Raw genomic sequence first — 24,349 nt, forward strand, 5'->3', positions numbered from 1 at the left:
GCTGACAAGGTACAAATCTGTCGTTCTGCCCCTGAACAGGCAGTTAACCCACTGTTCCTAGGCCGTCATTGAAAATAAGAATTTCTTCTTAACTGACATTTGATTTAGATTTTGTAACTTTTTTTCTGTGCTGGTGTTTGTCTCATGCCAGCCGTGTGATGTTGGACGTCCTGATAATAGGCGGAGGACCCCAGGCCCTGACCCTGGCCACCCTGCTGTCCTGTCCAGACCAGGCCCTGTCCCCACCTCCCCCCAACACAGACATCCTCCAGGGGATCCAGCTCAGCCAGGGCAGGGCCAAGACCAGCCGCTCTAAGAGCAAGAGAGGAGGAGCTACCCGTGAGGATAACTACACTGCAGCTCAATGTTTTAACGTGGGCTTTTCATAAAGGGCCCAGATGAAGCCTGTTCCCAGACTAAAGAGTGAATGTTTATTAAAAGGATCGTCAGGGGCTCGACGTCGGCGTGATCTGGGTCCAGGAAAACATCCCAGAAAGTAGACCGATGTTTTTCCTCACATTTTGGCCTTTCTTGATTTCAGTTAGGAGAGACATTCCTCTCTAATCTCCCTACACATATAGTGTTACAGCATGCTGTTGGTGCTCTCTGTTTGACATGTCTCTAATCTCTCCCCATCCCCATGACAACAGCCAGCTGAGGAGCAGGCCACTCCAAGCCGGGCCCAGATCCAGTCTCTAGACTAAAAAGAAAATCTCCATTGAAAGTGGTTTTTAGTCGAGGTTGAAGGTGTAGGCTTAATTTGACTGTATAGACTGTATTTGAGTCTCTCCAGTTCACACCGTTCTGCTGGCGACGCTGTCTGGTTGACAGGTGTGTAATATCTCCCAGGACAGCAGACAGCCGAGCCCGAGGAGCAGGCCGCTCCAGACCCAGAGTCAGTTACATCCTGCCCTCCGCTGGCCTTCAGAGTGGTGGACTCATACGGAGCATGGACCTCGCTGTGGGAGAGCCAGTTCAGAGCACTCAACATCCCGCACCTTCGCTCACACACCCTGGTGCACACAGACCCACTCAATAAGGTACATCCCTCTCCTTCGCTCACACACCCTGGTGCACACAGACCCACTCAATAAGGTACATCCCTCACCTTCGCTCACACACCCTGGTGCACACAGACCCACTCAATAAGGTACATCCCTCACCTTCGCTCACACACCCTGGTGCACACAGACCCACTCAATAAGGTACATCCCTCTCCTTCGCTCACACACCCTGGTGCACACAGACCCACTCAATAAGGTACATCCCTCACCTTCGCTCACACACCCTGGTGCACACAGACCCACTCAATAAGGTACATCCCTCACCTTCGCTCACACACCCTGGTGCACACAGACCCACTCAATAAGGTACATCCCTCACCTTCGCTCACACACCCTGGTGCACACAGACCCACTCAATAAGGTACATCCCTCACCTTCGCTCACACACCCTGGTGCACACAGACCCACTCAATAAGGTACATCCCTCACCTTCGCTCACACACCCTGGTGCACACAGACCCACTCAATAAGGTACATCCCTCACCTTCGCTCACACACCCTGGTGCACACAGACCCACTCAATAAGGTACATCCCTCACCTTCGCTCACACACCCTGGTGCACACAGACCCACTCAATAAGGTACATCCCTCACCTTCGCTCACACACCCTGGTGCACACACACACACACTCAAATGGTTCCTTCTGGACAACGCGAGTTGAGGTCACTTCAGTTTTCAATCCAGTCAATTCAGGCAGTGTACTTGTTTTTGCCTATAAGCCCTTTGTCTTGGTTCCTCCCAGATGGCTTTGCAGGAGTTTGTTCTGGAGAAGGATCGGACAGCGGAGCTACACTGCCTCCCTGATCACACCTTCATTCTGGATGAGAACGCCTTCTTCAATGACATGCGTCTGGGCCAGAAGGACAGGAGGAGACTGAGCAGCAGCAGAGGCCTACAGAAGAGCCTGTACTTTAGCCTGCCAGGCACCCGGCTCAGTGTGGACTTCTTCATGCAGCAGGTCGGAGATGGAGATGCACGCTGGCCGTGGCTTGAGTTGAGTTGAAGTGAAAAGGCACCATACCATCATTGGGGTGAATTCCATTTCAGTTCAGTCAATTCAGGAAGTAAACTGAACTTCCAATTGGAATTGAAATGGAATTGACCCCAACCCTGCACCATACTAAACATACTATGTGAGTCCCTCCACTACACAAAATTGTGCAATAACAGTGATGCTTCTCTGTGTGACACAAGAAGGACTTACCTGGGAGTGGTCAACTAACCCTCCTGCTGGAGAGCTACTGGGGTTGCAGGCTTTTGTTCCAGACCTGCACTAATACACTTGATGACTACTAATGATAGTGAATGTGAGTTTTACAGTGAATGCTTGCTCTATTGTAGGGTTTATGTACAGTTGCAAGAAAAAGTTTGTGAACACTGGAAATTCCCGGATTTCTGCATAAATTGGTCATAAAATGTGATCTGATCTTCATCTAGGTCACAACAACAGACAAACACATTCTGCTTAAACTAATAACACACAATGATACGTTTTCATGTCTTTACTGAACACATCGTGTGAACAGTCACAGTGCAGGGTGGGAAAAGTATGAGAACCCTTGGATTTAATATCTGTTTGACCCTCCTTTGGCAGCAATAACCTCAACCAAACGTTTTCTGTAGTTGCGGATCAGACCTGCACAACGGTCAGGAGGAATTTTGGACCATTCGTCTTTACAAAACTGTTTCAGTTCAGCAATATTCTTGGGCTGTCTGGTGTGAACCGCTCTCTTGAGGTCACGCCACAGCATCTCAATCGGGTTGAGGTCAGGACTCTGACTGGGCCACTCCAGAAGGTCAGGACTCCAGAAGGCGTATTTTCTTCTGTTGTTGATTTACTTCTGTGTTCTGGGTCGTTGTCCTGTTGCATCACCCAACTTCTGTTGAGCTTCAATTGGTGAACAGAGCCTTACATTGTCCTGCAAAATGTCTTGATAAACTTGGGAATTCATTTTTCCGTCGATGATAGCAAGCTGTCCAGGCCCTGAGGCAGAAAAGCAGCCCCAAACAATGATGCTCCCTCCACCATACTTTACATTTGGGATGAGATTTTGATGTTGGTGTGCTGTGCCTTTTTTTCTCCACACATAGTGTTTGTGTGTTCGTTCCAAACAACTCAATTTTAGTTGAATCTGTTCTCAGAATATTTTCCCAGAAGCACAGTGGAACATCCAGGTGCTCTTCAGACGTGCAGCAATGTTTTTTTTGGACAGCAGTGGATTCTTCAGTGGAGTCCTCCCATGAACACCATTCTTGTTTAGTGTTTTATGTATCGTAGACTCGTCAACAGAGATGTTAGCATGTTCCAGAGATTTCTGTAAGTCTTTAGCTGACACTCTAGGATTCTTCATAACCTCATTGAGCATTCTGAGCTGTACTCTTGCAGTAATCTTTGCAAGACGGCCACTCCTAGGGAGAGTAGCAACAGTACTGAACTTTCTCCATTTATAGACAATTTGTCTTAGTGGACTGATGAACATCAAGGCTTTTAGAGATACTTTTGGAACACTTTCCAGCTTCATGCAGGTCAACAATTCTTAATCTTAGGTCATCTGAGATCTCTCTTGTTCGAGACATGGTTCACATCAAGCAATGCCTCTTGTGAATAACAAGCAACCTCAAATTCTATGAGTGTTTTTATAGGGCGAGGCAGCTCTAACCAACATCTCCAATCTCATCTCATTGATTGGACTCCAGGTTAGCTGACTCCTGACTCCAATTAGCTTTTGGAGAAGTCATTAATACCTCTTCGGGGTAGGGGGCGGTATTTTCACGTCCGGATGAAAAGCGTGCCCAAAGTAAACTGTCTGTTACTCAGGCCCAGAAGCTAGGATATGCATATAATTGGTAGATTTGGATAGAAAACACTCTAAAAGTTTCTAAAACTGTTAAAATGATGTCTGTGTATAACATAACTTATTTGGCAAGCGAAACCCATAGGACAAACCATCCAGGGATGTTTTATTTAGAGGCCACTCTCTTTTCAATGGGGTTTCTATGTGGATCTACATTTCTAAGGCACTTGCTTGCAGTACCTATCGCTTCCACTGGAGGTCAACAGTCTTTAGAAATTGGTTGATGTTTTTCCTTTGAGTAATGAAGAAGTAGGGCTGTTCAGATCGAGGGTCGAGTCTAGTGTACTGTTGTGGTTGGGGCCCGTGACCCAAAAGCTCGCTCCACATTGTTTTTATCCGCTATTGAACACAGTTTATCCCGTCTTAAATTGTATCGATTATTTACGTTAAAAAATACCTAAAGTTGTCTTAGGAAAGTTGTTTGAAATGTTTGGATCAAGATTACAGGTAATTTATTAGATATTTTGTAGTCATGTTATGCAAGTTGGAACCAGTGTTTTTTTTTTAATCAATGGACATTTTGGGGATATAACGACGGAATTAATCGAACAAAAGGACCATTTGTTTATGGGACATATTGGAGTGCCAACAGAAGAAGTTCGTCAAAGGTAAGCATGAATTATATAGTTATTTCTGAGTTTTGTGTCGCGCCTGGCGGGATGAAATATGATTGTCTGTGTTTGTTTGATGGGATGCTGTCCTCAGATAATAGCATGGTTTGCTTTCGCCGCAAAGCCTTTTTGAAATCTGACACAGTGGCTAGATTAGCAAAAAGTTCAGCTTTAATTTGGTGTGTTGGACTTGTGAATGTATGAAAGTTAAATATTTTTAATATATTTTTTTGAATTTCGAGCTCTGCCATTTCACCGGATGTTGTCGAAACATTCCGCTAGCGGAATCCCTAGCCGTAAAAGGTTTTAACCTAGCGTTTTCCAACCTACACTGTGAATGTTTAAATTATGTATTCAATATAGACAAGATGAATACAATAATTTGTCTTATTAGTTTAAGTACACTATGTTTGTCTGTTGTGACTAAGATGAAGATCAGATCAAATTTGATGACCAATTTATGCAGAAATCCAGGTACAGTTGAAGTCGGAAGTTTACATACACTTAGGTTGGAGTCATTAAAACTCATTTTTCAACCACTCCACACATTTCTTGTTAACAAACTATAGTTTTGGCAAATCGGTTAGGACATCTACTTTGTGCATGACACAGATCATTTTTCCAACAATTGTTTACAGACAGATTATTTCACTTATAATTCACTGTATCACAATTCCAGTGGGTCAGAAGTTTACATACACTAAGTTGACTGTGCCTTTAAACAGCTTGGAAAACTCCAGAAAATTATGTAATATCTTTAGAAGCTTCTGATAGGCTAACTGACATCATTTGAGTAAATTGGAGGTGTACCTGTGGATGTATTTCAAGGCCTACCTTCAAACTCAGTGCCTCTTTGCTTGACATCATGGAAAATCAAAAGAAATCAGACAAGATTTCAGAAAATCTTCAGAAAAAGAATTGTAGACCTCCACAAGTCTGGTTCATCCTTGGGAGCAACTTCCAAACACCTGAAGGTACCACGTTCATCTGTACAAACAATAGTACGCAAGTATAAACACCATGGGACGACGCAGCCGTCATACCGCTCAGGAAGGAAACGCGTTCTGTCTCCTAGAGATGAACGTACTTTGGTGCAAAAAGTGCAAATCAATCCCAGAACAACAGCAAGTGACCTTGTGAAGATGCTGGAGGAAACAGGTACAAAAGTATCTATATCCACAGTAAAACAAGTCCTGTATCGACATAACCTGAAAGGCCGCTCAGCATGGACGAAGCCATTGCTCCAAAACCACCATAGAAAAACCAGACTACGGTTTGCAACTGCACATGGGGACAAAGATTGTACTTTTTGGAGAAATGTCCTCTGGTCTGATGAAACAAAAATAGAACTGTTTGTTTATAATGACCATCGTTATGTTTGGAGGAAAAAGGGGGAGGCTTGCAAGCCGAAGAACACCATCTCAACCGTGAAGCACGGGGGTGTCAGCATCATGTTGTGGGGGTGCTTTGTTGCAGGAGGGACTGGTGCACTTCACAAAATAGGAAAATGATGTGGATATATTGAAGCAACATCTCAAGACATCAGTCAGGAAGTCAAATCTTGGTCGCAAATGGGTCTTCCAAATGGACAATGACCCCAAGCATACTTCCAAAGTTGTGGCAAAATGGCTTAAGGACAACAGAGTCAAGGTATCTGAGTGTCCATCACAAAGCCCTGACCTCAATCCCATAGAAAATTTGTAGGCAGAACTGGTAAAGCGTGTGCGAGCAAGGAGGCCTACAAACCTGACTCAGTTATACCAGCTCTGTCAGGAGGAAGGAGGCCTACAAACCTGACTCAGTTATACCAGCTCTGTCAAGAGGAATGAGGCCTACAAACCTGACTCAGTTATACCAGTTCTGTCAGGAGGAAGGAGGCCTACAAACCTGACTCAGTTATACCAGCTCTGTCAAGAGGAATGAGGCCTACAAACCTGACTCAGTTATACCAGCTCTGTCAGGAGGAAGGAGGCCTACAAACCTGACTCAGTTATACCAGCTCTGTCAAGAGGAATGAGGCCTACAAACCTGACTCAGTTATACCAGTTCTGTCAGGAGGAAGGAGGCCTACAAACCTGACTCAGTTATACCAGCTCTGTCAAGAGGAATGAGGCCTACAAACCTGACTCAGTTATACCAGCTCTGTCAGGAGGAAGGAGGCCTACAAACCTGACTCAGTTACACCAGCTCTGTCAGGAGGAATGAGGCCTACAAACCTGACTCAGTTACACCAGCTCTGTCAGGAGGAATGGGCCAAAATTCCCCCAACTTATTGTTGGAAGTTTGTGGAAGGTTACCCGAAACGTTTGACCCAAGAAAAATAAGGCAATGCCACCAAATACTAATTGAGTGTATGTACACTTCTGACCCACTGGGAATGTGATGAAAGAAATAAAAGCTGAAATAAATAATTCTCTCTACTATTATTCTGACATTTCACATTCTTGAAGTGGTGATCCTAACTGACCTAAGACAGGAAATGTTTACTAGTATTAAATGTCAGGAATTGTGAAAAAACTGAGTGTAAATGTATTAGGCTAAGGTGTATGTAAACTTCTGACTTCAACTGTAATTCCAAAGGGTTCATATACTGTTTCTTGCCACTGTAGTTGTTCATTAAAATCTATGAACTTGTGATATATAGTGTAACATGTGTGTGTGCATGTAATCTATTGGCCATCAACTCAAATCACCCAGAGCAAAATAACTATACAACAACAATACTCTATCCAGGTGGACAAATATGGCCTGGACAGTGTCCTGACAAAGGGCACAGTGGACAGACTGACCCCTGTGATGTCAGAAGGAATTGTGACATCATTCAGGGTATTCCTTCAGAACGGGGACGTCCTCGAGGCAAGGCGGGTAGTCATGGCGACCGGGCCGACCAGTGCCCAGATGGCCAACATTCCTTTCTGGGTGTCGTCCATAGCGGAGAGCTACCCTGAGGAACGCCTGCAGCACACCGTGCAGCTCATGCACCACCACTCACGGTCAACACGGCAACAGGAACCAAGAAGCCAGAACCAGGAACAGGAAGAGAGTTCTTCTTCTCTCTCATCAGGTCGGTTGAGATGAGAATACTCTGCTATTGATAGCTATCTGTATAGATGGACCATATGTCTCCACATGATACTGTACTATAATGGCCTCTCCTGGTGTTGAGGTGACATGACACTGTACAATAATGCCCTCTCCTGGTGTTGAGGTGACATGACATGACACTGTACTATAACGCCCTCTCCTGGTGTTGAGGTGACATGACATGCTGTCAAGCCAAAGGCTGCAATACTGTAATATCACACTGACTGGGCATCTGTTTGAGTTATCAAATGTATAAATTAACTTAATTACTTAGTACTTATTTGTGTTGGACATTCTGTTCCTGTTAAGAATCAGTGGGGTGTCACTAACTCTGTCTCCATTCAGCAGGTCTCTATGGGGTGTCACTAACTCTGTCTCCATCCAGCAGGTCTCTATGTGGTGTGTGAGCGTGGCCAGAGGGTGGTGGTGGTTGGTGGAGGCCTGACCAGCGCTCACGTCATCTCCATCGCTCTGCAGCAAGGAGCCAGTCATGTGACCTGGGTGATGCGCAAACACTTACAGGTCTGTTTCTGTTTAAATCTATGGCCATGTCCCAATTATCTTTCCTTCCTCCCGAAGTGGAAACTTGTTAGTTCTGGGAATTATCACATAGGAACTTCATTTGGAGGATCTAGGAGGTTTTAATATGCTTTTACATTTGTAGCACAAACCATTGTTTTGAAAACCATGGTGAAAATTGCTTTTTTTAGACCTGTATATGCCTCCTGTAAGACCCTATGATCTGTGAACCATACATGATACTGTCACGCCTTCCACCGAAGGTAGCTCCTCCCCCTGTTCGGGAGGCGCTCGGCGGTCGTCGTCGCCGGCCTACTAGCTGCCACCGATCCCTTTTCTTTTTCGTTTGGTTTGGTCTGTCTTGTTGTTCACCTGTGTCTAGTTTAGGCTAATCAGTGGGGTATTTCATCTCGCCCTACCCTCTAGGTTTGGTCTGTCTTGTGTTCACCTGTGTCTAGTTTAGGCTAATCAGTGGGGTATTTCATCTCGCCCTACCCTCTAGGTTTTGTCTGTCTTGTGTTCACCTGTGTCTAGTTTAGGCTAATCAGTGGGGTATTTCATCTTGCCCTACCCTCTAGGTTTGGTCTGTCTTGTGTTCACCTGTGTCTAGTTTAGGCTAATCAGTGGGGTATTTCATCTCGCCCTACCCTCTAGGTTTTGTCTGTCTTGTGTTCACCTGTGTCTAGTTTAGGCTAATCAGTGGGGTATTTCATCTTGCCCTACCCTCTAGGTTTGGTCTATCTTGTGTTCACCTGTGTCTAGTTTAGGCTAATCAGTGGGGTATTTCATCTCGCCCTACCCTCTAGGTTTTGTCTGTCTTGTGTTCACCTGTGTCTAGTTTAGGCTAATCAGTGGGGTATTTCATCTCGCCCTACCCTCTAGGTTTGGTCTGTCTTGTGTTCACCTGTGTCTAGTTTAGGCTAATCAGTGGGGTATTTCATCTCGCCCTACCCTCTAGGTTGTCTGTCTTGTGTTCACCTGTGTCTAGTTTAGGCTAATCAGTGGGGTATTTCATCTCGCCCTACCCTCTAGGTTTTGTCTGTCTTGTGTTCACCTGTGTCTAGTTTAGGCTAATCAGTGGGGTATTTCATCTCGCCCTACCCTCTAGGTTTTGTCTGTCTTGTGTTCACCTGTGTCTAGTTTAGGCTAATCAGTGGGGTATTTCATCTCGCCCTACCCTCTAGGTTTTGTCTGTCTTGTGTTCACCTGTGTCTAGTTTAGGCTAATCAGTGGGGTATTTCATCTCGCCCTACCCTCTAGGTTTTGTCTGTCTTGTGTTCACCTGTGTCTAGTTTAGGCTAATCAGTGGGGTATTTCATCTCGCCCTACCCTCTAGGTTTTGTCTGTCTTGTGTTCACCTGTGTCTAGTTTAGGCTAATCAGTGGGGTATTTCATCTCGCCCTACCCTCTAGGTTTTGTCTGTCTTGTGTTCACCTGTGTCTAGTTTAGGCTAATCAGTGGGGTATTTCATCTCGCCCTACCCTCTAGGTTTTGTCTGTCTTGTGTTCACCTGTGTCTAGTTTAGGCTAATCAGTGGGGTATTTCATCTCGCCCTACCCTCTAGGTTTTGTCTGTCCTGTGTTCACCTGTGTCTAGTTTAGGTTATTAGTGGGGTATTTCATCTCCCCCTACCCTCTAGGTTTTGTCTGTCTTGTGTTCACCTGTGTCTAGTTTAGGCTAATCAGTGGGGTATTTCATCTCGCCCTACCCTCTAGGTTTTGTCTGTCTTGTGTTCACCTGTGTCTAGTTTAGGCTAATCAGTGGGGTATTTCATCTCGCCCTACCCTCTAGGTTTTGTCTGTCTTGTGTTCACCTGTGTCTAGTTTAGGCTAATCAGTGGGGTATTTCATCTCGCCCTACCCTCTAGGTTTTGTCTGTCTTGTGTTCACCTGTGTCTAGTTTAGGCTAATCAGTGGGGTATTTCATCTCGCCCTACCCTCTAGGTTTTGTCTGTCTTGTGTTCACCTGTGTCTAGTTTAGGCTAATCAGTGGGGTATTTCATCTCGCCCTACCCTCTAGGTTTTGTCTGTCTTGTGTTCACCTGTGTCTAGTTTAGGCTAATCAGTGGGGTATTTCATCTCGCCCTACCCTCTAGGTTTTGTCTGTCCTGTGTTCACCTGTGTCTAGTTTAGGCTAATCAGTGGGGTATTTCATCTTGCCCTACCCTCTAGGTTTTGTCTGTCTTGTTGTTCACCTGTGTCTAGTTTAGGCTAATCAGTGGGGTATTTCATCTTGCCCTACCCTCTAAGTTTTGTCTGTCTTGTTGTTCACCTGTGTCTAGTTTAGGCTAATCAGTGGGGTATTTCATCTTGCCCTACCCTCTAGGTTTGGTCTGTCTTGTGTTCACCTGTGTCTAGTTTAGGCTAATCAGTGGGGTATTTCATCTCGCCCTACCCTCTAGGTTTTGTCTGTCTTGTGTTCACCTGTGTCTAGTTTAGGCTAATCAGTGGGGTATTTCATCTCGCCCTACCATCTAGGTTTTGTCTGTCTTGTGTTCACCTGTGTCTAGTTTAGGCTAATCAGTGGGGTATTTCATCTCGCCCTACCCTCTAGGTTTTGTCTGTCTTGTGTTCACCTGTGTCTAGTTTAGGCTAATCAGTGGGGTATTTCATCTCGCCCTACCCTCTAGGTTTTGTCTGTCTTGTGTTCACCTGTGTCTAGTTTAGGCTAATCAGTGGGGTATTTCATCTCGCCCTACCCTCTAGGTTTTGTCTGTCTTGTGTTCACCTGTGTCTAGTTTAGGCTAATCAGTGGGGTATTTCATCTCGCCCTACCCTCTAGGTTTTGTCTGTCTTGTGTTCACCTGTGTCTAGTTTAGGCTAATCAGTGGGGTATTTCATCTCGCCCTACCCTCTAGGTTTGGTCTGTCTTGTGTTCACCTGTGTCTAGTTTAGGCTAATCAGTGGGGTATTTCATCTCGCCCTACCCTCTAGGTTGTCTGTCTTGTGTTCACCTGTGTCTAGTTTAGGCTAATCAGTGGGGTATTTCATCTCGCCCTACCCTCTAGGTTTTGTCTGTCTTGTGTTCACCTGTGTCTAGTTTAGGCTAATCAGTGGGGTATTTCATCTCGCCCTACCATCTAGGTTTTGTCTGTCTTGTGTTCACCTGTGTCTAGTTTAGGCTAATCAGTGGGGTATTTCATCTCGCCCTACCCTCTAGGTTTTGTCTGTCTTGTGTTCACCTGTGTCTAGTTTAGGCTAATCAGTGGGGTATTTCATCTCGCCCTACCCTCTAGGTTTTGTCTGTCTTGTGTTCACCTGTGTCTAGTTTAGGCTAATCAGTGGGGTATTTCATCTCGCCCTACCCTCTAGGTTTTGTCTGTCTTGTGTTCACCTGTGTCTAGTTTAGGCTAATCAGTGGGGTATTTCATCTCGCCCTACCCTCTAGGTTTTGTCTGTCTTGTGTTCACCTGTGTCTAGTTTAGGCTAATCAGTGGGGTATTTCATCTCGCCCTACCCTCTAGGTTTTGTCTGTCTTGTGTTCACCTGTGTCTAGTTTAGGCTAATCAGTGGGGTATTTCATCTCGCCCTACCCTCTAGGTTTTGTCTGTCCTGTGTTCACCTGTGTCTAGTTTAGGTTATTAGTGGGGTATTTCATCTCCCCCTACCCTCTAGGTTTTGTCTGTCTTGTGTTCACCTGTGTCTAGTTTAGGCTAATCAGTGGGGTATTTCATCTCGCCCTACCCTCTAGGTTTTGTCTGTCTTGTGTTCACCTGTGTCTAGTTTAGGCTAATCAGTGGGGTATTTCATCTCGCCCTACCCTCTAGGTTTTGTCTGTCTTGTGTTCACCTGTGTCTAGTTTAGGCTAATCAGTGGGGTATTTCATCTCGCCCTACCCTCTAGGTTTTGTCTGTCTTGTGTTCACCTGTGTCTAGTTTAGGCTAATCAGTGGGGTATTTCATCTCGCCCTACCCTCTAGGTTTTGTCTGTCTTGTGTTCACCTGTGTCTAGTTTAGGCTAATCAGTGGGGTATTTATCTTTCATCTCGCCCTACCCTCTAGGTTTTGTCTGTCTTGTGTTCACCTGTGTCTAGTTTAGGCTAATCAGTGGGGTATTTCATCTCGCCCTACCCGCTAGGTTTTGTCTGTCTTGTTGTTCACCTGTGTCTAGTTTAGGCTAATCAGTGGGGTATTTCATCTTGCCCTACCCTCTAAGGTTTTGTCTGTCTTGTTGTTCACCTGTGTCTAGTTTAGGCTAATCAGTGGGGTATTTCATCTTGCCCTACCCTCTAGGTTTTGTCTGTCTTGTGTTCACCTGTGTCTAGTTTAGGCTAATCAGTGGGGTATTTCATCTCGCCCTACCCTCTAGGTTTTGTCTGTCTTGTGTTCACCTGTGTCTAGTTTAGGCTAATCAGTGGGGTATTTCATCTCGCCCTACCCTCTAGGTTTGGTCTGTCTTGTGTTCACCTGTGTCTAGTTTAGGCTAATCAGTGGGGTATTTCATCTCGCCCTACCCTCTAGGTTTTGTCTGTCTTGTGTTCACCTGTGTCTAGTTTAGGCTAATCAGTGGGGTATTTCATCTCGCCCTACCCTCTAGGTTTTGTCTGTCTTGTGTTCACCTGTGTCTAGTTTAGGCTAATCAGTGGGGTATTTCATCTCGCCCTACCCTCTAGGTTTTGTCTGTCTTGTGTTCACCTGTGTCTAGTTTAGGCTAATCAGTGGGGTATTTCATCTCGCCCTACCCTCTAGGTTTGGTCTGTCTTGTGTTCACCTGTGTCTAGTTTAGGCTAATCAGTGGGGTATTTCATCTCGCCCTACCCTCTAGGTTTTGTCTGTCCTGTGTTCACCTGTGTCTAGTTTAGGCTAATCAGTGGGGTATTTCATCTCGCCCTACCCTCTAGGTTTTGTCTGTCTTGTGTTCACCTGTGTCTAGTTTAGGCTAATCAGTGGGGTATTTCATCTCGCCCTACCCTCTAGGTTTTGTCTGTCTTGTGTTCACCTGTGTCTAGTTTAGGCTAATCAGTGGGGTATTTCATCTCGCCCTACCCTCTAGGTTTTGTCTGTCTTGTGTTCACCTGTGTCTAGTTTAGGCTAATCAGTGGGGTATTTCATCTCGCCCTACCCTCTAGGTTTTGTCTGTCTTGTGTTCACCTGTGTCTAGTTTAGGCTAATCAGTGGGGTATTTCATCTCGCCCTACCCTCTAGGTTTTGTCTGTCTTGTGTTCACCTGTGTCTAGTTTAGGCTAATCAGTGGGGTATTTCATCTCGCCCTACCCTCTAGGTTTTGTCTGTCTTGTGTTCACCTGTGTCTAGTTTAGGCTAATCAGTGGGGTATTTCATCTCGCCCTACCCTCTAGGTTTTGTCTGTCTTGTGTTCACCTGTGTCTAGTTTAGGCTAATCAGTGGGGTATTTCATCTCGCCCTACCCTCTAGGTTTTGTCTGTCTTGTGTTCACCTGTGTCTAGTTTAGGCTAATCAGTGGGGTATTTCATCTCGCCCTACCCTCTAGGTTTTGTCTGTCTTGTGTTCACCTGTGTCTAGTTTAGGCTAATCAGTGGGGTATTTCATCTTGCCCTACCCTCTAGGTTTGGTCTGTCTTGTGTTCACCTGTGTCTAGTTTAGGCTAATCAGTGGGGTATTTCATCTCGCCCTACCCTCTAGGTTTTGTCTGTCTTGTGTTCACCTGTGTCTAGTTTAGGCTAATCAGTGGGGTATTTCATCTTGCCCTACCCTCTAGGTTTGGTCTATCTTGTGTTCACCTGTGTCTAGTTTAGGCTAATCAGTGGGGTATTTCATCTCGCCCTACCCTCTAGGTTTTGTCTGTCTTGTGTTCACCTGTGTCTAGTTTAGGCTAATCAGTGGGGTATTTCATCTCGCCCTACCCTCTAGGTTTGGTCTGTCTTGTGTTCACCTGTGTCTAGTTTAGGCTAATCAGTGGGGTATTTCATCTCGCCCTACCCTCTAGGTTGTCTGTCTTGTGTTCACCTGTGTCTAGTTTAGGCTAATCAGTGGGGTATTTCATCTCGCCCTACCCTCTAGGTTTTGTCTGTCTTGTGTTCACCTGTGTCTAGTTTAGGCTAATCAGTGGGGTATTTCATCTCGCCCTACCCTCTAGGTTTTGTCTGTCTTGTGTTCACCTGTGTCTAGTTTAGGCTAATCAGTGGGGTATTTCATCTCGCCCTACCCTCTAGGTTTTGTCTGTCTTGTGTTCACCTGTGTCTAGTTTAGGCTAATCAGTGGGGTATTTCATCTCGCCCTACCCTCTAGGTTTTGTCTGTCTTGTGTTCACCTGTGTCTAGTTTAGGCTAATCAGTGGGGTATTTCATCTCGCCCTACCCTCTAGGTTTTGTCTGTCTTGTGTTCACCTGTGTCTAGTTTAGGCTAATCAGTGGGGTATTTCATCTCGCCCTACCCTCTAGGTTTTGTCTGTCTTGTGTTCACCTGTGTCTAGTTTAGGCTAATCAGTGGGGTATTTCATCTCGCCCTACCCTCTAGGTTTTGTCTGTCTTGTGTTCACCTGTGTCTAGTTTAGGCTAATCAGTGGGGTATTTCATCTCGCCCTACCCTCTAGGTTTTGTCTGTCCTGTGTTCACCTGTGTCTAGTTTAGGTTATTAGTGGGGTATTTCATCTCCCCCTACCCTCTAGGTTTTGTCTGTCTTGTGTTCACCTGTGTCTAGTTTAGGCTAATCAGTGGGGTATTTCATCTCGCCCTACCCTCTAGGTTTTGTCTGTCTTGTGTTCACCTGTGTCTAGTTTAGGCTAATCAGTGGGGTATTTCATCTCGCCCTACCCTCTAGGTTTTGTCTGTCTTGTGTTCACCTGTGTCTAGTTTAGGCTAATCAGTGGGGTATTTCATCTCGCCCTACCCTCTAGGTTTTGTCTGTCTTGTGTTCACCTGTGTCTAGTTTAGGCTAATCAGTGGGGTATTTCATCTCGCCCTACCCTCTAGGTTTTGTCTGTCTTGTGTTCACCTGTGTCTAGTTTAGGCTAATCAGTGGGGTATTTCATCTCGCCCTACCCTCTAGGTTTTGTCTGTCTTGTGTTCACCTGTGTCTAGTTTAGGCTAATCAGTGGGGTATTTCATCTCGCCCTACCCTCTAGGTTTTGTCTGTCTTGTGTTCACCTGTGTCTAGTTTAGGCTAATCAGTGGGGTATTTCATCTTGCCCTACCCTCTAAGTTTTGTCTGTCTTGTTGTTCACCTGTGTCTAGTTTAGGCTAATCAGTGGGGTATTTCATCTTGCCCTACCCTCTAGGTTTGGTCTGTCTTGTGTTCACCTGTGTCTAGTTTAGGCTAATCAGTGGGGTATTTCATCTCGCCCTACCCTCTAGGTTTTGTCTGTCTTGTGTTCACCTGTGTCTAGTTTAGGCTAATCAGTGGGGTATTTCATCTCGCCCTACCCTCTAGGTTTGGTCTGTCTTGTGTTCACCTGTGTCTAGTTTAGGCTAATCAGTGGGGTATTTCATCTCGCCCTACCCTCTAGGTTTTGTCTGTCCTGTGTTCACCTGTGTCTAGTTTAGGCTAATCAGTGGGGTATTTCATCTCGCCCTACCCTCTAGGTTTTGTCTGTCTTGTGTTCACCTGTGTCTAGTTTAGGCTAATCAGTGGGGTATTTCATCTCGCCCTACCCTCTAGGTTTTGTCTGTCTTGTGTTCACCTGTGTCTAGTTTAGGCTAATCAGTGGGGTATTTCATCTCGCCCTACCCTCTAGGTTTGGTCTGTCTTGTGTTCACCTGTGTCTAGTTTAGGCTAATCAGTGGGGTATTTCATCTCGCCCTACCCTCTAGGTTTTGTCTGTCCTGTGTTCACCTGTGTCTAGTTTAGGCTAATCAGTGGGGTATTTCATCTCGCCCTACCCTCTAGGTTTTGTCTGTCTTGTGTTCACCTGTGTCTAGTTTAGGCTAATCAGTGGGGTATTTCATCTCGCCCTACCCTCTAGGTTTTGTCTGTCTTGTGTTCACCTGTGTCTAGTTTAGGCTAATCAGTGGGGTATTTCATCTCGCCCTACCCTCTAGGTTTTGTCTGTCTTGTGTTCACCTGTGTCTAGTTTAGGCTAATCAGTGGGGTATTTCATCTCGCCCTACCCTCTAGGTTTTGTCTGTCTTGTGTTCACCTGTGTCTAGTTTAGGCTAATCAGTGGGGTATTTCATCTCGCCCTACCCTCTAGGTTTTGTCTGTCTTGTGTTCACCTGTGTCTAGTTTAGGCTAATCAGTGGGGTATTTCATCTCGCCCTACCCTCTAGGTTTTGTCTGTCTTGTGTTCACCTGTGTCTAGTTTAGGCTAATCAGTGGGGTATTTCATCTCGCCCTACCCTCTAGGTTTTGTCTGTCTTGTGTTCACCTGTGTCTAGTTTAGGCTAATCAGTGGGGTATTTCATCTCGCCCTACCCTCTAGGTTTTGTCTGTCTTGTGTTCACCTGTGTCTAGTTTAGGCTAATCAGTGGGGTATTTCATCTCGCCCTACCCTCTAGGTTTTGTGCAAGATTGTTTGTGTTACCGTCGTTGGCTTGGGTTGCGGTTTTCTCTGTTAAGCAGATTTATTTCACAGGACTGTTTTTCCAATACGTTAGTTTAGTCAGAGGAGTGTGTTCCTCCGTTTTCGACTAGACTGGGTTCCTGTTTTCTAGTGGCTGCTTTTGTGGTCCTCTACCTTGTTGGCGGACCAGTAAATAAAACGCCCTTCGTGAAATTCTTGCTCTCCTGCTCCTGACTCCACACCCACCTCTCCTAGGGAGATACTGACAGATAGACAACATCTTGGTCTCCTGCTCCTGACTCCACACCCACCTCTCCTAGGGAGATACTGACAGATAGACAACATCTTGGTCTCCTGCTCCTAACTCCACACCCACCTCTCCTAGGGAGATACTGACAGATAGACAACATCTTGCTCTCCTGCTCCTGACTCCACACCCACCTCTCCTAGGGAGATACTGACAGATAGACAACATCTTGCTCTCCTGCTCCTGACTCCACACCCACCTCTCCTAGGGAGATACTGACAGATAGACAACATCTTGCTCTCCTGCTCCTGACTCCACACCCACCTCTCCTAGGGAGATACTGACAGATAGACAACATCTTGCTCTCCTGCTCCTGACTCCACACCCACCTCTCCTAGGGAGATACTGACAGATAGACAACATCTTGCTCTCCTGCTCCTGACTCCACACCCACCTCTCCTAGGGAGATACTGACAGATAGACAACATCTTGGTCTCCTGCTCCTGACTCCACACCCACCTCTCCTAGGGAGATACTGACAGATAGACAACATCTTGGTGTCATTACTCTCTTCGTAGAGTGCTCTAAAATATGGAGTATTTATATACGTATTTAATATAGTATGTCTATATTGTGAACTACAATTTTACACATTAATTTATTCAACATTATAACTAATAATATCAATACCTCAAGAGTACCCTTTTAGATTTAGTTCATTTGTAGACATGTTGTTTAAATATATACTCTGGAAATACATCACATTTCCAGAGTCCCCCCCCCCCCCCCCCAGCTGATGTTGAGAGAATGTTATAGTCAGACCACCATGATCTCCAACCCCAAACCCTTCTGCCTCGGTCCTCTCCCCCAGCTGAAGCAGTTTGATGTTAAGAGAATGTTATAGTCAGACCACCATGATCTCCAACCCCAAACCCTTCTGCCTCGGTCCTCTCCCCCAGCTGAAGCAGTTTGATGTTAAGAGAATGTTATAGTCAGACCACCATGATCTCCAACCCCAAACCCCTCTGCCTCGGTCCTCTCCCCCAGCTGAAACAGTTTGATGTTAAGAGAATGTTATAGTCAGACCACCATGATCTCCAACCCCAAACCCCTCTGCCTCGGTCCTCTCCCCCAGCTGAAGCAGTTTGATGTTAAGAGAATGTTATAGTCAGACCACCATGATCTCCAACCCCAAACCCCTCTGCCTCGGTCCTCTCCCCCAGCTGAAGCAGTTTGATGTTAAGAGAATGTTATAGTCAGACCACCATGATCTCCAACCCCAAACCCCTCTGCCTCGGTCCTCTCCCCCAGCTGAAGCAGTTTGATGTTGAGAGAATGTTATAGTCAGACCACCATGATCTCCAACCCCAAACCCTTCTGCCTCGGTCCTCTCCCCCAGCTGAAGCAGTTTGATGTTGAGAGAATGTTATAGTCAGACCACCATGATCTCCAACCCCAAACCCCTCTGCCTCGGTCCTCTCCCCCAGCTGAAGCAGTTTGACGTGGGTGACGTGGAAAGCCTGGTGGGCCGGTACTCCCATGTGGAGCATGGCATCAAGATGGACGGCCTGGCCTACCTGCGCCAGTTCTACAACGAGAGCAGCGTCCATAAGAGACTGGCCATGATCAGACAGGCCAGGAAGGGAGGGGCAGTTACACCTGAGGCCTACGCAGCCCTGCAGCCCTACATCCAGACTGGACAGCTGTCTGTCCGAACATACTGCCAGGTACAGAAATAACAATAATATAGTAATGCTACTAGTCAGAATAATACTGCTAGTAAATAGATATCAATAATATAGTAATGCTGCTAGTCAGAATAATACTGCTAGTAAATAGATATCAATAATATAGTAATGCTGCTAGTCAGAATAATACTGCTAGTAAATAGATATCAATAATATAGTAATGCTGCTAGTCAGAATAATACTGCTAGTAAATAGATATCAATAATATTCATACTAATGTGACCCCCAGGCACACACAACCTCTGTCCACCCTCTCTACTGCGACCCCCAGGCACACACAACCTCTGTTCACCCTCTCTACTGTGACCCCCCCCCCCATGCACACACAACCTCTGTCCACCCTCTCTACTGCGACCCCCCCCCCCAGGCACACACAACCTCTGTCCACCCTCTCTACTGCGACCCCCCCCCCCAGGCACACACAAACTCTGTCCACCCTCTCTCCACAGAGAACTAACTAACATTTGGAACTAACGTTTGGAACTAACGTTTGGAACTAACGTTTGGAACTAACGTTTGGAACTAACGTTTGGAACTAACGTTTGGAAACATAAAACAACACAATCTGGTGAAAGAGAGAAAGCAGAGCCAAGGTTTTCACGACCTGTTGTGTTCTACAGGTGACTGAAGCTAAGTGGTGCTATGAAAGCCAGGTGTGGAGACTGTCACTGTGTGGACAGAATGGCTGTGAGACTTGGACTGGGGACAGGATATGGCTGGCTACAGGATGCAAACTGGACGTCAACCAAGACCCTATGCTCTCTTCTGTCATCAAGGAATTCCCTATTCAGGTGTGCTGCTATCACATCATATCTCAACCTCTGCAAGAATCTTTCATGTATCTTTAATCAAATCTGTGTCCACAAAATGACTATACTTCTATACTATACGACAGTGGTGTAAAGTACTTAAGTAAAAATACTTTAAAGTACTATTTAAGTATTTTTTGGGCGTATGTGTACTTTACTTTACTATTTATATTTTTTTACTACTTTTACATTTATTTCACTACATTCCTTAAGAAAATATTGTACTTTTTACTCCACACATTTTCCTTGACACTCAAAAGTACTTGTTACATTTTGAATGCTTAGTAGGACAGGAGAATAGTCCAATTCACGCACTTATCAACCGAACATCCCTGGTCATCCCTACTGCCTCTGATCTGGCAGACTCACTAAACAGAGAACATCCCTGGTCATCCCTACTGCCTCTGATCTGGGGGATTCACTAAACAGAGAACATCCCTGGTCATCCCTACTGCCTCTGATCTGGAGGACTCACTAAACAGAGAACATCCCTGGTCATCCCTACTGCCTCTGATCTGACAGACTCACTAAACAGAGAACATCCCTGGTCATCCCTACTGCCTCTGATCTGACAGACTCACTAAACAGAGAACATCCCTGGTCATCCCTACTGCCTCTGATCTGGAGGATTCACTAAACAGATAACATCCCTGGTCATCTCTACTGCCTCTGATCTGACACTCACTAAACAGAGAACATCCCTGGTCATCCCTACTGCCTCTGATCTGACAGACTCACTAAACAGAGAACATCCCTGGTCATCTCTACTGCCTCTGATCTGACAGACTCACTAAACAGAGAACATTCCTGGTCATCTCTACTGCCTCTGATCTGGCAGACTCACTAAACAGAGAACATCCCTGGTCATCCCTACTGCCTCTGATCTGGTAGACTCACTAAACAGAGAACATCCCTGGTCATATCTACTGCCTCTGATCTGGTGGACTCACTAAACAGAGAACATCCCTGGTCATCTCTACTGCCTCTGATCTGGTAGACTCACTAAACAGAGAACATCCCTGGTCATATCTACTGCCTCTGATCTGGTGGACTCACTAAACAGAGAACATCCCTGGTCATCTCTACTGCCTCTGATCTGACAGACTCACTAAACACACATGATTTGTTTGTAAATTATGACTGAATGTTGGACAAGAAAATGGTGCCATCTGGTTTGCTTAATATAAGGAATTTAGAAGGATTTACACTTTTACTTTTGATACTTAAGTATATTTTAAACCAAATACTTTTATACCGTTACTCAAGTAGATTTTACTGGGTGACTTTTACTTTTACTGGAGTCATTTTCTATTAAGGTATCTTTACATTTACTCAAGTATGATAGTTGGGTACTTTTTCCACCACTGCTATACCACCATACTATACTAATATAGGCTACTACTATACTATACCACCATACTATACTAATATAGGCTACTACTATACCACCATACTATACTAATATAGGCTACTACTATACTATACCACTATACTAATATAGGCTACTACTATACTATACCACCATACTATACTAATATAGGCTACTACTACACTATACCACCATACTATACTAATATAGGCTACTACTATACTATACCACCATGCTATACTAATATAGGCTACTACTATACTATACCGCCATACTATACTAATATAGGCTACTACTACACTATACCACCATACTATATTAATATAGGCTACTACTACACTATACCACCATACTATACTAATATAGGCTACTACTATACTATACCACCATGCTATACTAATATAGGCTACTACTATACTATACCACCATACTATACTAATATAGGCTACTACTATACCACCATACTATACTACTATACCACTATACTATGGGATACTACCATACTATACTACTATACTACCACACTGTACTATACTACTATACCGCCATACTACGCTATACTGCTATACTATGGGGTGCTACCATACTATACTATACTACTATGGTATGGGCTACTACTACACTATACTACTATACTAATATAGGCTACCACTACACTTTAGGCTACTACTATACTTTACCACTATACTATAGGCTACTACTATACTATACTACACTACTATACTATAGGTGACTACTACACTACGCTACTACACCCCACTACTATAGGCTATTACTATCCTATACCATACTACCCTACTATACTATTATATTATAGGCTACTACTATAATACTATAGGCTACTACTATTTTATACTACCATGCTATATGCTACTACACTACTATACATATATACATACATACATATACATATATATATTATATTATGGGCTACTAATATACTATACTACTATAGGCTACTACTATACTATACTACCATGATATATGCTACTACTATACTATACTACTATAATATAGGCTACTACTATACTAAACCACTATTCTATAGTCTACTACTATGCTATACTACTATACTATACTACTATAGGCTACTACTATGATATAGGCTACCTCTATACTATACTACTATACTATAAGCTACTACTATACTATACTTCTATACTATAGGCTACTACTATACTAATATAATATAGGCTAGCAGGGATAGCCTTTTTTACTATACTATAGGCTACTACTATACTAAACCACTATTCTATAGGCTACTACTATGCTATACTACTATACTATACTACTATAGGCTACTACTATGCTATAGGCTACCTCTATACTATACTACTATACTATACGCTACTATACTTCTATACTATAGGCTACACATATACTATCATAATATAGGCTACTACTATACTACGCCACAATACAACTATACTATCGGCTACTACTATACTATACTACTTTAATATACTAATATAGGCTACTACTATAATACTAAACTACTATAGGCTACTACTATAATACTATACTACTATAGGCTACTACTATGCTACTATACTACTATAGGCTACTATTGTACTATACTTTAGGCTACTACTAGGCTACTATACTATACTACTATAGCCTACTACTATACTATACCATAATACTATAAGCTACTACTATACTATGCCACACTATGCCATACTATACTACTATAGGCTACTGCTATACTAAGCTACTATACTATAGGCTACTACTATACTATAGGCTGTTACTATACAACTATAGGCTACTACTATACTATACTACTATACTATAGGTTACAACTATACTGTGCTACTATACTATACTATAGGCTACTACTATACCATAGTACTATATGCTACTACTATACTATAGGCTTCTCCTATACTATTGTAGGCTCCTACTATTATATAATACTATAGGCTACTACTATACTATAGGTTCCTACTATACTATAGTAATATAGGCTGCTACTATACTGCTGTGGGCTACTACTATACTACTATAGGCTGCTACTATACTACTATACTGTAGGCTGCTACTATACTACCATACTATAGGCTGCAACTATACTGATGTGGGCTACTACTATACTACTATAGGCTGCTACTATACTACTATACTATAGGCTGCTACTATACTACTATACTATAGGCTGCAACTATACTACTATGAGCTACTACTATACTATACTACTATACTATAGATGGCTACTGTACTACTATAGACTAATATTATACTACTATACTATGTTATACCACTATTCTATATCTCTGTATCTCAACTTTAGGTCCTGGATGGCTGGCCTTGTATATCTGAGAGCTTGCAGTGGGCTCCAGGCTGTCCTCTGTACCTGATGGGACAGTACACAGCACTTCAGGTATATTGGTATTTTTTGCTAATCACACAAATGAAAACATTTTGTAGAAATAAGAGAATGGAATGTCAGAGGGAGAATATTTCATTCATCTGTATTGCTGTGAATTTGTCAAAGCATTGACAGACACAAGTAATGAAAAAAATGGTAATGGATTAAAAAAGAAGTAGCTTTTCAGGGTTTTGGAGGGGTGGAATGATAGCCCAGTTGGCAAAAACGCAGCAGAGCAGGGACAGCCTTTTGATATATTTAACAGCTTGTATTTTCTTTAGTCTTTCAAGGCCGCAATATAGGCTCTGAAATATAGGCAACATATGGCTTGGAAAGTAGACCTATGTGAGAATCTCTTTTGTAGGGTACTTGTCGATAGAGAGTCCGTTGGTTATGTAATACTGTACAGTCAGTGTGACTCAGCTGTATTCCCTTTGTTGTCACAAACAGGTTGGTCCGCACGCGCTGAATCTGGCAGGAGGACAGGCTGCGAGCGCGCGCATCGCGAAGGACATAATATTCCAGCACAACCGGAGTGGTTACGGAGGGACAGGGACACAAACCACCGTGGAGAGAGCACACACCGAAGAATACATTCAGCAGATGCACGGGCTGATGTGGTTATGATTAAATACCTTAGCGCAAGTAATGTTTTGATGTCAAAGGGAGATTTACGCAGCGATAGATCATGGATTCAGCTGCCTTCCTAGCTGAGAATAAACTTCACCTCACCCCTTCCTAGCTCAGAATAAACTCCCCCCCCCCTCCTAATAAACTACACCTCACCCCTTCCTAGCTCAGAATAAACTCCCCCCCCCCCTCCTAATAAACTGCACCTCACCCCTTCTTATCTGAGAATAACCTACACCTCACCCCTTCCGAGCTCAGAATAAACTCCCCCCTTCCTAATAAACTGCACCTCACCCCTTCTTATCTGAGAATAACCTACACCTCACCCCTTCCGAGCTCAGAATAAACTCCCCCCTTCCTAATAAACTGCACCTCACCCCTTATCTGAGAATAACCTACACCTCACCCCTACCGAGCTCAGAATAAACTCCCCACATCCTAATAAACTGCACCTCACCCCTTCTTATCTGAGAATAACCTACACCTCACCCCTTCCGAGCTCAGAATAAACTCCCCCCTTCCTAATAAACTGCACCTCACCCCTTATCTGAGAATAACCTACACCTCACCCCTACCGAGCTCAGAATAAACTCCCCACATCCTAATAAACTGCACCTCACCCCTTCTTAT

General features: G+C 44.3%; 1 protein-coding gene across 1 annotated transcript; it reads left to right on the forward strand.

Moving 5' to 3' along the window:
• The first annotated feature begins 158 nt into the window (after positions 1-158).
• Positions 159-23,846, forward strand: LOC139402525 (uncharacterized). The gene is made up of 9 exons (XM_071146519.1): positions 159-339; positions 850-1,040; positions 1,808-2,023; positions 7,265-7,595; positions 8,001-8,137; positions 18,283-18,522; positions 19,164-19,334; positions 23,012-23,101; positions 23,540-23,846. The coding sequence occupies exons 1-9, from the start codon at positions 159-161 to the stop codon at positions 23,714-23,716; spliced, it is 1,734 nt and encodes a 577-aa protein (XP_071002620.1). The 3' UTR covers positions 23,717-23,846.
• The last annotated feature ends 503 nt before the right edge of the window (positions 23,847-24,349 follow it).

The sequence above is a fragment of the Oncorhynchus clarkii genome, unplaced genomic scaffold (assembly GCF_045791955.1).
Source record: "Oncorhynchus clarkii lewisi isolate Uvic-CL-2024 unplaced genomic scaffold, UVic_Ocla_1.0 unplaced_contig_8744_pilon_pilon, whole genome shotgun sequence".
NCBI lineage: Eukaryota > Metazoa > Chordata > Actinopteri > Salmoniformes > Salmonidae > Oncorhynchus > Oncorhynchus clarkii.